The sequence below is a fragment of the Chiloscyllium punctatum genome, chromosome 2 (genome assembly GCF_047496795.1).
Source record: "Chiloscyllium punctatum isolate Juve2018m chromosome 2, sChiPun1.3, whole genome shotgun sequence".
NCBI lineage: Eukaryota > Metazoa > Chordata > Chondrichthyes > Orectolobiformes > Hemiscylliidae > Chiloscyllium > Chiloscyllium punctatum.
The window spans coordinates 141,891,721-141,907,032 of record NC_092740.1 but is presented as its reverse complement, the minus strand read 5'-3'; the positions used below and the strand labels follow the sequence as shown (position 1 = coordinate 141,907,032).

At 42.1% G+C, this 15,312-nt stretch overlaps 1 protein-coding gene across 2 annotated transcripts in view; it reads left to right on the top strand.

Annotated features, from left to right (window-relative positions):
- Nucleotides 1-15,312, top strand: part of LOC140491028 (methylcytosine dioxygenase TET2-like) — a 179,544-nt gene that overhangs the window by 104,450 nt on the left and 59,782 nt on the right. For both annotated transcript variants that reach the window (XM_072589160.1, XM_072589158.1), the window contains 2 exons: nucleotides 7,594-7,684; nucleotides 13,885-13,978. In XM_072589160.1, the coding sequence (XP_072445261.1) occupies nucleotides 7,594-7,684; nucleotides 13,885-13,978 (185 nt within the window). The remainder of the gene's footprint in view (nucleotides 1-7,593; nucleotides 7,685-13,884; nucleotides 13,979-15,312) is intronic.

Here is a 15,312-nt window from a genome sequence, read left to right as displayed (position 1 = left end):
CCTGTTCAGCCTCTCCCTGTAGGTCAGATCCTCCAACCCTGGCAACATCTTTGTAAATCTTTTCTGAACCCTTTCAAGTTTCACAACATCTTTCTGATAGGAAGGAGACCAGAATTGCACACAATATTCCAACAGTGGCCTAACCAATGTCCTGTACAGCAGCAACATGATCTCCCAACTCCTGTACTCAATACTCTGACCAATAAAGGAAAGCATACCAAACACCACCTTCATTATCCTATCTACCTGTGACACTGCTTTCAAGGAGCTATGAACCTGGACTCCAAGGTCTGTTTTTTTTCTTCTATATTAGATTTCCTACAGTGTGGAAACAGGCCCTTCGGCCCAATAAGTCCACACCGACCCTCCAAAGAGTAACCCACCCCCCCAACTAATGCACCTAACAACTATGGACAATTTAGCACAGGCAATTCGCCTGACCTATACATCTTTGGAATGGGGGAGGAAACCAGAGTACCTGGAGGAAACCCACTCAGACACAGGGAGAATGTGCAAACTCCACACAGACAGTCACCCAAGGCTGGAACCGAACCTGGGACCCTGGCGCTGTGAGGCAGCAGTGCTAACCACTGAGCCACTCTGCCTGTGTTCCTGTTGCTGGAATAGTAATCCAGAATCCCAGACTAATGTCCAAGAGAAATGGGTTCAAATACCACTATGGCAAATGGTGAAATTTGAATCCAATATAATTTGGAATTAAGAGTCTAATAATGCTTGTTATAAATATCCATCTGGTTCACAAATGTCCTTTAAGGATCGAGATAGCTTTTAGCTATCCTTACCTACATTTGCCCCCAGACCAACAACAATGTGATAAACTATTAACTACCCTCTGAAATGGCCTAGCAAACCACTCAGTCCAAGAACAATAAGAATGGCAAATAAATACTGGTATGACCAAGTGCTGAAATATGGAATTAGGTTGGGCGGTACCATGTCATCCACCATGTTGGGTTGCTAGGGTTGGAGTGTTTGAGCTATAGGGAGAGGCTGAATATGCTGGGACTATATTTCCTGGAGGATCAGAGGCTGAGGGGTGACCTTGTAGAGATTTATAAAATCTCTTTGTTCAGCAACACTCCCTAGGACCTTACCATTAAGTGTATAAGTCCTGCTAAGATTTGCCTTCCCAAAATGCAGCACTTCGCATTTATTTGAATTAAACTCCATCTGCCACTTCTCAGCCCATTGGCCCATCTGGTCCAGATCCTGTTGTAATCTGAGGTAACCCTCTTAGCTGTCCACTACACCTCCAATTTTGGTGTCATCTGCAACTTACTAACTGTACCTCTTATGCTCACATCCAAATCATTTATGTAAATGACAAAAAGTAGAGGGCCCAGCACCAATCCTTGTGGCACTCCACTGGTCACAGGCCAAACGTCGAAGGGAAATGGGTCTGGGTGGGTTACATTTCAGATGGTCGCTGTGGACTGGTTGGGCCGAAGAGCCTGTTTCCACATTGTAGGAATCTAATCATTATCATGATTGAGAGAGTTAATTTCACTTTGTCTGTACTTAAGTAGAATACCACATATGCTGAAACTGTGCCCTAGTTTTAGATACCCTCACAAGGATAAATGTCTTCTTATCATCTACTCTATCAAACCTCCTCAGGAACTTCAATGGAATTTCTCAGCCTTCTAAACTCCAGAAAGTAGTACTGCACCTTGTTCAACCTTTCTTCACAAGGCAAACCTTCACTGAACTGCCTTCCTTGTAAGCATATCCACCCTTTAACTACGAAGATGGAAATTGTACATGGTACTCTATATACAGCCTTGCTAATGCCCTGTACAGTTTTAGCAAGACTTCCCTACTTGCATACTGTACTCTTGCCCCGGGGGGAAAACAAGGCAAAAATTCCATTTGCCTTCCCAATTACTTGCTATAAATGCTACAACTTTTTTGTGATTCACACATGAGGACCCAGATCTCTGTGTTGTAGCATTCTGTCATCTCTCTCCATTTAAATACTACTCTGCTTCTCTATTCTTCCTTCCAAAGTGAACAATGACACATTTTCCCATGTCAGACTCTGTCGTCCAAACTGTGGTCTATTTACATTATCAATCTATCTCCTTCTGCAGATTATTTATACACCCATCACAGCTTAATTTCCAACCTTCTTTGTATCATCAGATTTTGCTAAATATACCTGGTTCCTTCATCCAAATCATTAATATAGATTGTAGCAATTGAGGATCCAGTTCTGATCACTCTACACCTCACTAGTTACAGTTTGACATTGAAACTAGCACATTTTATACCAATCCTTTACTTTGTGTTAGTCAATTGTCCATGCATACTAATATGTTACCCCATCATATTCTTATGTCACCTTTTTACGTAGCTTCATATTGAATGTCATTTTAAAATGTAAATACACAATATCTTTTGCATCACCTTTATCCACATTGCTCAATACGTCCTCAAGGAACTGATAAATTTATTAAATACAATTTCTCTTTCATAAAATCATCTTGACTCTACTTTCGTTCTTGTATTAGATTCCTGCATTTCCCAATGACTGATTTTAGTCTAACTGGCCTCATGTTTCCTGCTTTTGGTGTATCCTACTTTTTTGAATAAGGGGCATTACATTTCCAGTTCTCCAGTTTGCTTGAATCTTTCAGAATCCTCTGAATTGTGGAAGATTGCACACAATGTAGGACTTATTGGTCTTTACCCAACCGGTTTGCCGAGTATCCTTTCTCTTGTGCTAATGATCCTTCTGAGGGTCCTTCTCAGGATGGCAGCCAGTGACAAGTGGTGTTCTGCAAGGCTCAGTGTTGGGACCATAGCTTTCACTTTATACATTAGTGATCTAGATGAAGGATCTGAGGGCATTTTGGCTATGTTTGCAGACAATACAAAGGCAGGCAGAGGGACAGGTAACATTGAGGAGGCAGGGAGGCTGCAGAAGGATTTGGACAGGTTAGGAGAGTGAGCAAAGAAGTGGCAAGTGGGAAAGTGTGAGGTCATGCACTTTGGTAGGAAGAATAGAGGCATGGACTATTTTCTAAATGGGGAGAAAATTCAGAAGTCTGAAGTGCAAAGAGACTTGGGAACTCTCGTCCAGGATTTTCTCAAGGTAAACTTACAGGTTGAGTCAGTAGTCAGGAAGACACATGCAATGATGGCATTTATTTTGAGAGGACTTGAATATAAAAGCAGGGGTGTATTTCTGAGGCTCTATAAGACTCTGGTCAGACCACATTCAGAGTTACTGTGTGCAGTTTTGGGCCCCATACCTCAGGATGGATGTACTGACCTGGAGCATGTTCAGAGGAGGTTCATCAGAATGGTCGCTGGAATGAAAAGCTTAACATAGGAAAAACTTTTGAGGACCCTGAGTCTGTACTTAGAGTTTAGAAGGATGAGGGGGGATCTGATTGCAACATACAAAATAGTGAATGACCTGGACAAAATAGATGTTGGGAAGATGGTCGGAGAGACTAGGACCCGAGGGCACAGCCTTAGAGTAAAAGAAAGACCTTTTAGAATGGGGATAAGGAGAAACTTCTTCAGCCAGAGAGTGGTGAATCTATGGAATTCATTGCCACGGAAGGCTGTGGAAGCCATGTCATGGAGTAAATTTAAGACTCAAGAACCTATCTATCTCAGAATCGAGGGATCAAGGGTTACGGGGAGAAAACAGGAGAATGGAGTTGAGAAACCTATCAGTTATGAATGATTGGCAGAGCAGATTTGTTGGGCTGAATGGCCTAATTTCTGCTCCTGCGTCTTATGATCTAAATTATTCCCTCCCTTTTTGACCCTTGATTTCCTTTTATTATTGGGATGCTTTTACTTTCTTGGGTAACTAATGTTCATTTTTGGCAACTCTCTTCCTTTTTAGAAAATATTACAAGTTCTTACTGTCTGTATTAATGTTTCCTACTGTTTACTTGCATAATCCACTTTCTCATAGTTGTTTTCTTAGTCAGTTTGCAGGTTTCTAAAGATGCTCCATTTTTCTTGCTTCCACTAATATTCACAACATTGCTTATGCTTCTTACTTCAATTGGATACCATCATTAACTTTCTTCATTAGCCACAAATGGTTTTTAGATTAGATTACTTACAGTGTGGAAACAGGCCCTTCGGCCCAACAAGTCCACACCGCCCCGCCGAAGCGCAACCCACCCATACCCCTACATTTATCCCTTACTAACACTACGGGCAATTTACCTCCTTCAGTCTCTTTCTCATTAATGCACAGCTCTGCTCAGAATTATGGAATATTCACCTTAACTATCTGCCATACCGCGTTTCCTTTCAATCAATTTTCTGAGTTGACTTTAACCAACTCTATGTTCATACCTTTATAATTGTCGATACTTAAGCTTAAGGCATTAATTTCAGGTCCAGGTTTAGTCATCCTTAAATGAATGTAAAGTTCTTTCATATTACAATCTTGCTCACCTCGAAGTTCCTTTACTGTAAGGCTATTGATTAATCCAATCTCATTACACATTGTCAGCTTACCACATCCCTGTATCGAAAAAGGACCTTTTTCCCAGTTAGTTCCTCATTTCATCACTCAGAAACTGTTCCAGTGCAACTTGAGAGCTCATCCTCAAAGTTAACTTTGCCAATTTGATTTGTCCATCTTATATAAAGAGGAAACTTGCCCAGAGTTGTGCAATACTTCCCTTACATTGTTTCTTGATTTATGCTTGGTCCTACTCTGTTGGGCCTGTAGTCTACACGCAATTTTTTTTTTACTTGTTATTTCTTATCGTTACCTAAACTGGCTCTACATCTTCCCTGTTCAGTTTCTTCAATCATTCTCCGTGTTTGTTTCAGAGTTAGAGCTCCTGCAGCGTCTGGTGTTTTATTGTTTTCTTCTGTACCTTGATTGTTCAAACCAAGATCACTCACTACTGATCTCCTCTTTTGCTCAGCAACTCCATGTCCTTATCTTGCCTGCCTATCCTATCCTTCCAAAATTACGAGTGTTCACAAATATTCAATTCCTGGCTTTGCTTAACTTGTAATCGTGCCTCCACACTGGCTATCTGGTTATTTCCAGGCATAACTGTTTATGCCATAAATTCACCTAACTGTTCTGAATGTGATATAATTCAGATAAAGAGCCTTTCATTTTGTTACCTTGCAATTTTTTAACCAGTTACCCTATTTGTCAGTAGGTTTTGGCTATCACTGCTACCATACTGTAACCTTGCCCTGTTGACTTGTCAATTTCTCTTTGATTTTCTAAATTTATTCACATTTACCCTCCCCCTTCCCCCCCCACCCCAACTATTTATCTGAAAGTCCTGTATAGCCCTATTTATATGATTTGCCAAGGCACTGGTTTAGACAACGGCCATCCCCATGGTACAACTCTCTCTTTCCCTAGTGGCCCATTTATTGAAACCTATTTCTCCCACACATACAACTCTGTTATTGACCCAGTGCTAAATTTGCTTGTTGCTCAAAGGTGATAATCTAAAGATTAACACTTTGTGATTCTCCTTTGTAATTTAGCACTTGGCTGCCCATACTCCCTTAGCACAACCTCTTTCTAATTCCAATGTCTTTGGTTCCTACAAGGATGACTGGCCATTTCTCACCCACCTAAGACTTCCTTTTAAGCCTTGAGGAGATCTCCTTAAATCTGGACCTGGATGGACAAAACAACTTTCAGGACTCTCGCTCTTCGGTACAGAAAATAGTATCAAACTCCTAAATATATACGACTGCATTCTTTTTCAGTCCCCCAATGGAATGGCCTCTGAATAAGCAGTGCTATAGTTGGTTTGCTCATCCTCCAAGTACTTCTTGCTCCCAACCACTTAGGCTGCAAATGATAGGATAAGTGTAAGGGCCAAGGCTCCTCCAGTGTTATCTACCTCACTCAGTCACTTTCTCCTGTTTCTGAGCAAGGGCCCTAATCTGTAGTATTAAACCCAAGAAGTGTGGCTGGTTTCTGTCCATGTAGCCATTTCACTCATTGGGAATAATCTAAAGAATAAATATAGAGGAGTTTCTAAATGCATGTAACTTACAGCTTCGATCAGTTCATTTCACAGCGCCTGATGCAGTGCCTAATGTTGCCATTGAGGCTCTTAATTAAATCTGGGTGGAATTTCTAATTAACAAATGACTTAGGCATGGAGTTAAATTGCTGATATTTCTTGTTGCCAAGGTCATGTTAGAGTTTTGAGTGTAAGCAGGAGAGTATTGCTCGTCTGACTTAGCGCCAGGAATGACTTTTGGCAACAGTATAAATGAAACAGGGTTTTGGGACTCTGGCTTTTATCCAAACATTACAACATGAGAAAAGGTTTTAATGCCTTGCATGATCTTTAAATGCCTTTTATTTGCTGTATTAGAGAAACCACAAAGTAAATTTGATGCATGTGTGTCAACATATATACAGTATCCCTTTAACTGAGAACACAGTAAGTTACTGATGAGATTGGAAACACTACTTTTTAAAAATTGCACCTCTCAATTTTATATGTCATATTCGAGTTGCGTACCTCTGTATTTTTAAATTGACTGTAGTTAGACACGAATTGTTCACATGTGTACCGACTGTCTACCATCATCTCAGGATGCCCCAAAGTGCTTCACAACAGCAAATTACTTTGGGTGTGCAGTCAACATAGCAGATAATTTGCACACAGCAAGATCCCACAGCAATGAGATTAGTCATTCAGTAATCTGTTCCTAAAGACAGTGCAAACTATCCTTGCACTCCTTTCCTTAAGTCCATGCTGTTGTGCCTGCCTGAGAGGAAACTTGGGGCCTCTGTTTAATATGAAAGAAAAGACAGCAGATTCTGGGAATCAGAAAATGTTGGAAATGCTAGCAGGCCTGGTAGCATCTGTGGAGAGAGAAGCACAATTATCAGGTGGAATATTAAGTCATCTCCAGGGAGGAGTGGTGAGCCTATATAAAATTGGGCAATGATGGAGGTTACCATGACAATCCCTGTCAGCCTGTATCCGGTGGAATTCTGAACTTATTTAAAAGTCCATGTCGGAGGCAACTCTTCCTCAGGAATTGCCTATGGTTGGGACAGCTTCTAGAAGTAGAGAACCGAGTTTGGCAGCTCTGAGAGGTTTGATCTCCTCCCTGATGGGATGGAAGTCCCACCCTAAGCCAATTAATGGCCGAACAGCACTTTTTGTCAGGTAGATGTGAGCTAACTCCTGACATTTGAGTGAGGGAAGGTTCAAAGCCTCTGCCTAAAATTCTGAAAGGCATTTCAAGCCAATGACTTTTTATCGGATCTCAATTTGTCCTGGACTATACGTTCTAATTGTGCATGAGGTTAGTGTCTGAGCCCAAATCATTGACAATTGACAGTATTGCTAATCGAGGCAAAACCTAGAACCTAAACCAAGGACTGTAAAGCTGCAGTCTTTTTTAATCTTGTTTCTCTTGTTAGTTGGATTCAACCTGTAGAATTATTTCTAGTGATTGCTTTTTTTAAAATTGATTCAGGTGATTAATGATTTCTTTTGTTATCTATATTTTGCTGATAAATCTGGCAATGTTTTATCAGCGTCACCATAATAAAGATGTAATCTCATAATTTCTTTGAATTAACAGAACAAATCAGTGAAAAAGATGAAGGTCCGTACTATACACACCTTGGTGCAGGCCGTAATGTAGCAGAAATTCGAGAGCTGATGGAAAACAGGTACAGTCTCAAGTCACACTTATAATATTCAAATTTTTGATATCTGTGGTCATTGAAGATCAATCATCTCAGTCCCAGACCTGCAGTTACTTTGGGAAATGTGGTAGCTAGGGTGTCTCTAAACCACAATTTGCACTGCAATTTTACTGTGGGACTTGGCAAGGAAGCAGGCCCCCAGGTCAACTTCAACTCTTTCAAGGATCACACTGTGAACTTTTGGTGTTATTCTGAACCACAGGCTAACAGTCTGGCCAGCAGGTTAATGCCTGGAGTTGAGAGGTGGAACATAAGATCCTGAGGGGTCTTGACAGGGTAGATGTGGCAAGGATATTTTATATTTTATATCCTTGTGGGAGAAGTTAGAGCTAGTAGTCACTGTTTAAAAACAAAGAACCATCTATTTAAGACAGAAGTTAAGAGAATTTCTTTTCTCAGAGAAAAATGTGTTTTGAGTCTTTGGATCTCTCCTTGTGAAAATCCTGTGGAAGTCTTTGAATCCTCTCGAGAAGCACAATGTTGAAAGGTTATTGGTGTGTGTGGTCAGGAACTGGGGTAATCAGATCAGCCATGGTGTTATTGAATGGTGGAGCAGACTTGAGTGATCTATTTCTGTTCCTAAGTTGTATGTATGTACAAATGAATGTCAAGTACAAAATTGCCAGACAAGGACTGCCTTCAACAAGAGGTCATCAAACCAACTCCTCTTGATATTCAATGACACCATTACTCCATCCCCAGTATCCATATCTGGGAGTTGAGGGGGAGTCACCATTGACTAGAATCTTAACTGGACCAGCCGCATGTACGAGAGCTGCAAGTTTAAATCAGAGATTAGGAATTCTAAGAAAAGTAACTCACTTCCTGATTTCCCAAAGCTTGTCCATGATCCACGAGGCAGGAATGGGTATGAATACTTTCCACTTAATCTCACTCAAGAAACTCAACAGTATCCTGGGCAAAGCAGCCTATTCGAATGGCACCATGTTAACCATTTGCCTCATCCATCAGCAGTGTAGAGTGGCAGTGGTATGTACCCTCTACAAAGTGCACAGAAACAACTCTGAGGGTCCTTCAACAGTACCTGTTAAACCTGTGACTTCTACTGCCTAGAAGGACAAATGCAGTGCCATTGGCCATGATTCCCATCTAAGCTGGTACTATATCCATATTCCTTCACTGCCATTAGTCAACATCCTGGAAAACCCTCTCTACCAGCAATATGGAATATCTACACCACATGGACTGCAGTAGTTCAAGAAAGCAGCTCATTCCACCTGCTCAAGAGCAGTTAGGGATGGGAAATAAATGCTGGCTCTTCCAATACCAATATGCAAAGGACCCCTTCTGTACTACATCCTCAGGAGAATTCATACAGTCAACAAACAGTATTTCATCTTCCGCCTCGAAACCGTTCAACCCCAGGGCATCAATGTGGACTTCAACAGTTTACTCATTTCCCCTTCCCCCACCTCACCCTAGTTCAAAACTTCCAGCTCAGCAGTGTCCCCATTACCTGTCCTACCAGCCTATCTTCTTTTCCATCTATCCACTCCACCCTCCTCTCTGACCTATCACCTTCATCCCACCCCCATCCACCCACTGTACTCTTTGCTACCTTCCCCCACCCTCCTCCCTGACCTATCACCTCCATCCACCTCCATTTATCTCTCCACCCTTCAGGCACTCTGCCTGTATTCCTGATGAAGGGCTTTTGCCCGAAACGTCGATTTTCCTGCCCCTCGGATGCTGCCTGAACTGCTGTGCTTTTCCAGCACCACTCTAATCCAGAATCTGGTTTCCAGCATCTGCAGTCATTGTTTTTACCAATATCTAACACCAAATCCTGTGGATGATTAAATAAAATTTCGTAATGGAATATATAATTTTGTGAATTGATGAAACATCTTAACGCAGGCACATGGGCTAAACATTCAGCTTTGAAGCCAAAAGCCCTCTGTTCTATTTAGGCTTTTCTTTCTTATCTATAGAATTCCTACAGTATAGTAAGAGGCCATTAGCACATGAAGCTTGCACTGACCTCCCCTGAAAACATTCTGCCGAGACAAAGTGCCCACCCTATCCCTGTAAACCTGCAATCCATGAACACAGTGGGCAATTGAACATCTACCTAACCTGCTTAACTTTGCATTGTGGGAAGAAATCTACACAGACACGGGAGAATGTTCAAACTCCACACAGAGAGTCACCCAAGGCTGGAATCGAGCCTGGGTCCCTGGTGCTGTGACGTAGCAGTGCTAACCATTGAGCCACTGTACTGCCCCAAAATATTTGGCTGTTTGAATTCTGTGAGGAAGGCTGAGTAGATTAAATAATGAATGGCTGGTTTTAGGGTTATTGCCTCAGTGTGAATGAGCCAGAAATTAGAACACCAACAGTAATTAGCCTTAATAAGTATAAATCAATGTGAACAATAATTCAGCATTCCCACAGGGTCCTGTAGTTTGATGACTTCTGAAACCTAAACCAGTTGGTGGGCAGCATGGTGGCACAGTGGTTAGCACTGCTGCTTCACAGCACCAGAGACCCGGGTTCAATTCCCGCCTCAGGCGACTGACTGTGCGGAGTTTGCACATTCGCCCCGTGTCTGTGTGGGTTTCCTCCGGGTGCTCCAGTTTCCTCCCACAGTCCAAACATGTGCAGGTTAGGTGAATTGGCCATGCTAAATTACCCGTAGTGTTAGGGGAATGGGTCTGGGTGGGTTGCGCTTCGGCCTCACCCTTCCGTTTCACATGGCAAACCCACCTAGTCTGCACATCCCTGGATACCACTGGCAATTTAGCATGGCCAATCCACCTAACCTGCTCATTTTTGGATTGTAGGAGGAAACTGGTGCACCCGAAGGAAACCCACACAGACACGGGGAGAATGTTCCAACTCCACACAGACAGTCACTTAAGGCTGAAATCGAACCTGGGTCCCTGGTGCTGTGACGCAGCAGTGCTAACCACTCAACCACTGTGCCACCCCACATACTCTCAAAAGAGTTTTGGGTGAAAAAACTGTAGAGAGACAAAGCAAAATTAACTGAGATGAGCAAAGTCCTGAGCAGCTGCTTGAAACTGCTGTTGGATCCCTTTAACATAATCAGACCTCAGGGAGGAATTAGCCAGCAGTGGGTTATCAGTGCACTAAAGGGAAATCTGACAACTCGGGAGGCGAAGGCAGCTTCATGAAAAAGATCAATTGTTTTTCCAGCACTGCTTCACAGTCAGGAAGAGCAAGAGATACTGCCTTCTTGCCCATCAAGCCACCCTGCCCACTAGCCATCTACAATCAGACCTACTCAAAGTGGACAATTTCCTATTTCCACTAGCAGGTATATCTGGGATCATTGATGCAACCCCAACTCCATCCCTGAGGATTGACCATCCTCAGCCCGTCAAGATCAGACTCTCTCCAAAGGGCCCTAGCCCCTCCTTGTGATTGGACTCCCCCTCTTGGATTAACAAGCTGCCTACCCCTCCTCTAACATCCCAGGATGCGACCAAACCTTGTGTCCCACCAAGACCTGAGCTCCAAACATTTTCATGCTACCTGTAGCTCAGTTCCAGGTTCCTCCCTTGGCTGCAGCTTCCTCCAGAACACCACCTGCACGACAGGAAACCAAAGTAAGGGGTTGGGACCTTGTCAAGATTGGGAACTATGTTGATAAAGTGAGATACGTTATGGGGCATTGTCACAACAGAGAACCAAAACTCTAGCCTCTGTGTATCTCTGGGCCTCTATGTAACATTTATATAAATGCCGTGCACATATCTTTGGGAAGAAAGCACTTGCTAAATTGGCTGGAGGGGTTTCCTACAGCATTAAAGCTGAATGCTTGTGACTGCCAGTGTGAAATGTGGCTGGCGTGCCCAGTTACTGGTTGAATGCACAGCGTGCACCTGGAAGTCAGTTTGACTGCTCAGATTTCATCCCTGCAAAGCCACAAGTCTTTTCAGCAATCGTTAATTTTTGAGTGAAGTCTGTGCTGTCATCTTTTGTTTTTACTTGGCTTGAAGTGTTTACGTTTTGAGAGAGGAACTAACTTGGAAAGAGCTGAAGGTCTCTGTAAAAAGGATTGACTCACTTTACATGTTCCAGTTATGAATGGAAAGGGCATGGGAACTGTTATTGTGAGCTGGATGAGTCAACGGAATAATAATGAAACACAAGAACAAGTACACTTGGCTGGTGATTGGTCGTTCTTTCACATTTTGTCTCTGAATGGATAAGTGCAAGGCTGGACCTGTCAATGAATCATTGTCATCAGCAATTTCTGGGTTTAAGGCGAACATTTCTTGTGTAAGCAAATTACCCCATTTGGTAGGGCATTTTAAAAATATTTTTCTTGGGCTGATCAACTTGTTTCTTTCTTTGACCCTTGGTGCGTTCAGATGGCTTTTTATGTAAAAATTCACGCCTCATTCGGACAAAACCTTTGTTTCTTCACAATATGCATTTGCATTCTTTTTAGCTAGTACAACATAAAAATCTCATTATTTAATCTACCCTATTGTTCACCCTTTTGTTCTTCCTGCCCAGTCTCCCTTCCACTCTCTTAAAAGCACTTGCACTTCTTCAGTTTTTGATCTGAAGTGTTGACTATTTCTATCTACAAATGTTGCCTGACCTGCTGAATTTTTGCAACTTTTTGCTGCCTTATTTCGGATTTCCAGCTGCCACAGGATTCTGTTTTCCTTTTTGATTTTGCCCTGGATTATTGTGGTTGAAAGGCTTTTCTACCACCAATTTTAATCTGACTAGCCTATCTGACTGGGCACCACTCTTGTATCTAAGAAGGGTTATGGCTCATATTGTGCAATTTCCACACTTACTTTGCAAATGTATCTGATTCGCTCCAAGTGACTTATCAACTTAAATGCATCCAATATCTCTAATTTCTCCTTTTCATCTTTTCAGTATGATTTTTTTACTATACTTTTGGAAACCTCTTCACCCTTTGTAAAGACAGAATTAACCTATTAACTTATTACCTCAACCTTGCCCTCTACTTTCACATACAGGTCCCCTTTTACAATTTTTGTGGGAATAGGAGACTTTTGGATTTCCACCTTTTCAATCTCTCGCTTTGTTCCTTTTATTTCCACCTGATCTTTCAGTTTCAGCCTGGTTCTCACTTGTATTATTGACCTGACAGATCTTACTCTCCTCTTACTATTTCACCTTACTGTCAATCACTTCCCTCAGCCGGAAAGCTTGGGCTTTTGCTTATTCTAGCTTTCCCACTTGTAGGAATGTATCGCGTTGGACCTGAACCATTTCCTGTATAGAAGCATCCCAATGTCTGTCCTAATTTAGTCTGCCAATAATTGATTCTAATTCCAGTACAGATATATTCTCACTTTGGTCCTTTCAGTGTCATTTTCACCTCATGCCCCTTTACTCTATATCACTATTCAAGTCTGTGGATAATCAATATGCTCCCATTATCACTTCTGTAGAGTATTTGCATCCTTCTTTAATTGCCTTGCAAATTTATTTTTATTAGATTAGATTCTCTACAGTGTGGAAACAGGCCCTTTGGCCCAAATAGTCCACACCGACCCTCCGAAGAGTAACCCACCCAGACCCATTCCCCCTAACTAATGCACCTAATGCTATGGGCAATTTAGCATGGCCAATTCACCTAACCCACACATCTTTGGACCTCCTCTATTTACTTCTCTATATCTTTCTCACTAGTTGATGGCCAACAGTATACACTCAGCAACGTAATGGTAACTATACTGAATCCTAATTAACCAAAGAAATTCTGTTTTTAGACCTGTAGGTCATCAGCTAATGCTTATTGCAGTGCTGTCTTCAGATATTGAATGATAATACAATGCCACTAAAATGTGAGGTTGGACCATGTTGGAGCTTAAGCCTCACTTTGAGTTGAATCCCATGAAGAGTTGGTTGCTGTGTCTCTATTTGGTTTGCTTATTTATGCCCTCCATTTACTGTATTTAAAACAACTCTGGGATAATGAAATACGTGGGGCTTCAATCCGCAGTCCTCTGTTGTAGTGACTCCAACTCCACTAAGAACTCGGTGTTGTTTAGGTACCTGTATACTCCAGACTCGTGTGGATAGAGTCAATTATCTTCAAAAACAGATTGGAAATCAAATGGGTAAAAGATGTTGCTAATTGGGTTACCTTGGTTAATCTTTGGAATAATGCTTTTCTTCCCTAGGTTGAGTGAGAAAGGCAGTGCTATCAGAATAGAGAAAATTATTTACACAGGGAAAGAAGGCAAAAGCAGTCAAGGATGTCCTATTGCAAAATGGGTGAGTTCTTCAATTATGTTACGCACCCAACATTTTCGACATGTGTCAGGATGATGCTGCTTCCACTGTTTGTGTTCAGTTTTTAATTAAGAGACTGTATTGCATGGTCAGATGCAAATAAATGCTGGTAGCTGTTTATTACAATTACATTTGTTCATAGACTTTATTGGAGTTTAGACTAGAAATCTTTGTCAGTCAACTATCCAAAATGTGCAGCATTGTCCAAAGGACACCTGAGCAGGGCAAACAAATTATACATCTTAAGAATCATTAATGAGCAGCACAGAGTCTGGAGCAGGAAATGTGAGCTAGAATGTTGAAGTCAGTTCAATTGTGGATAGTGTGGAGGGCTGTTGTAGGTTGCAGTGAGACATTGACAGGATGCCGAACTGGGCTGAGAAGTGGCTGGTGGAGTTCAACCTGGAAAAGTGTGAAGTAATTCATTTTGGAAGGTCCAATTTGAATGCAGATTTCAGGGTTAAAGGTAGGATTCTTGCCAGGGTGGAGGAACAGAGGGATTTTGGGATCCAAGTCCATAGATCCCTCAAAGTTGCCACCAAAACTGATAGGGTTATTAAGCAGGCATATGGCGTGTTGGCTTTCATTAGCAGGGGGATTGAGGTTTTAAGAGCCGCGAGGTTATGCTGCAGCTCCATAGAGCCCTGGTTAGACCACAGTTGGAAAATTGTGTTTGGTTCTGGTCGCCTCATTATTGGAAGGATGTGGCAGCTTTAGAGAGGGTGCAGAGGAAATTTACCAGGATACTACCTGCACTGGAGGGCATGTCTTATGAAGAAACTTTGACAGAGCTAGGGCTTTTCTCATTGGAGCGAAGAAGGAGGAGGTGTGACTTGATGGAGGTGTACAAGATGATGGGAGGCATAGATAGAGTGGATAGCCAGAGACCTTTTCCCCGGGCAGAAATGGCTACCATGAGGGGGCATAATTTGAAGATGATTGGAGGAAGATTTAGAGGAGATGTCAGAGGTATGTTCTTTACACAGAGAGTGGTGGGTATCAGCACTGGTAGTAAAGTCAGATACATTAGGGACACTTAAGTGATTCTTGGATAGGCACATTGTACAATGAAAGATTTGATCTTAGAGTAGGATAAAGGGTTTGCACAACATTGAAAGGTCTGCACTGTGCTGTACTGTTCTATATTTCTCTATTCCATGTTCAGTGTTGATCAGGTATCGAGAGCAGCATAAGGAGAAGTGGGGGGGGGGGGGGGAAGGGTGGTGGCAGCCGAAATTGCATTGGGAAAGAGAGATCAAAAGGAAAGGAAAGCATTTTAAGAATGTATTTGTTTTAAACTTTCCAACAATGACTAA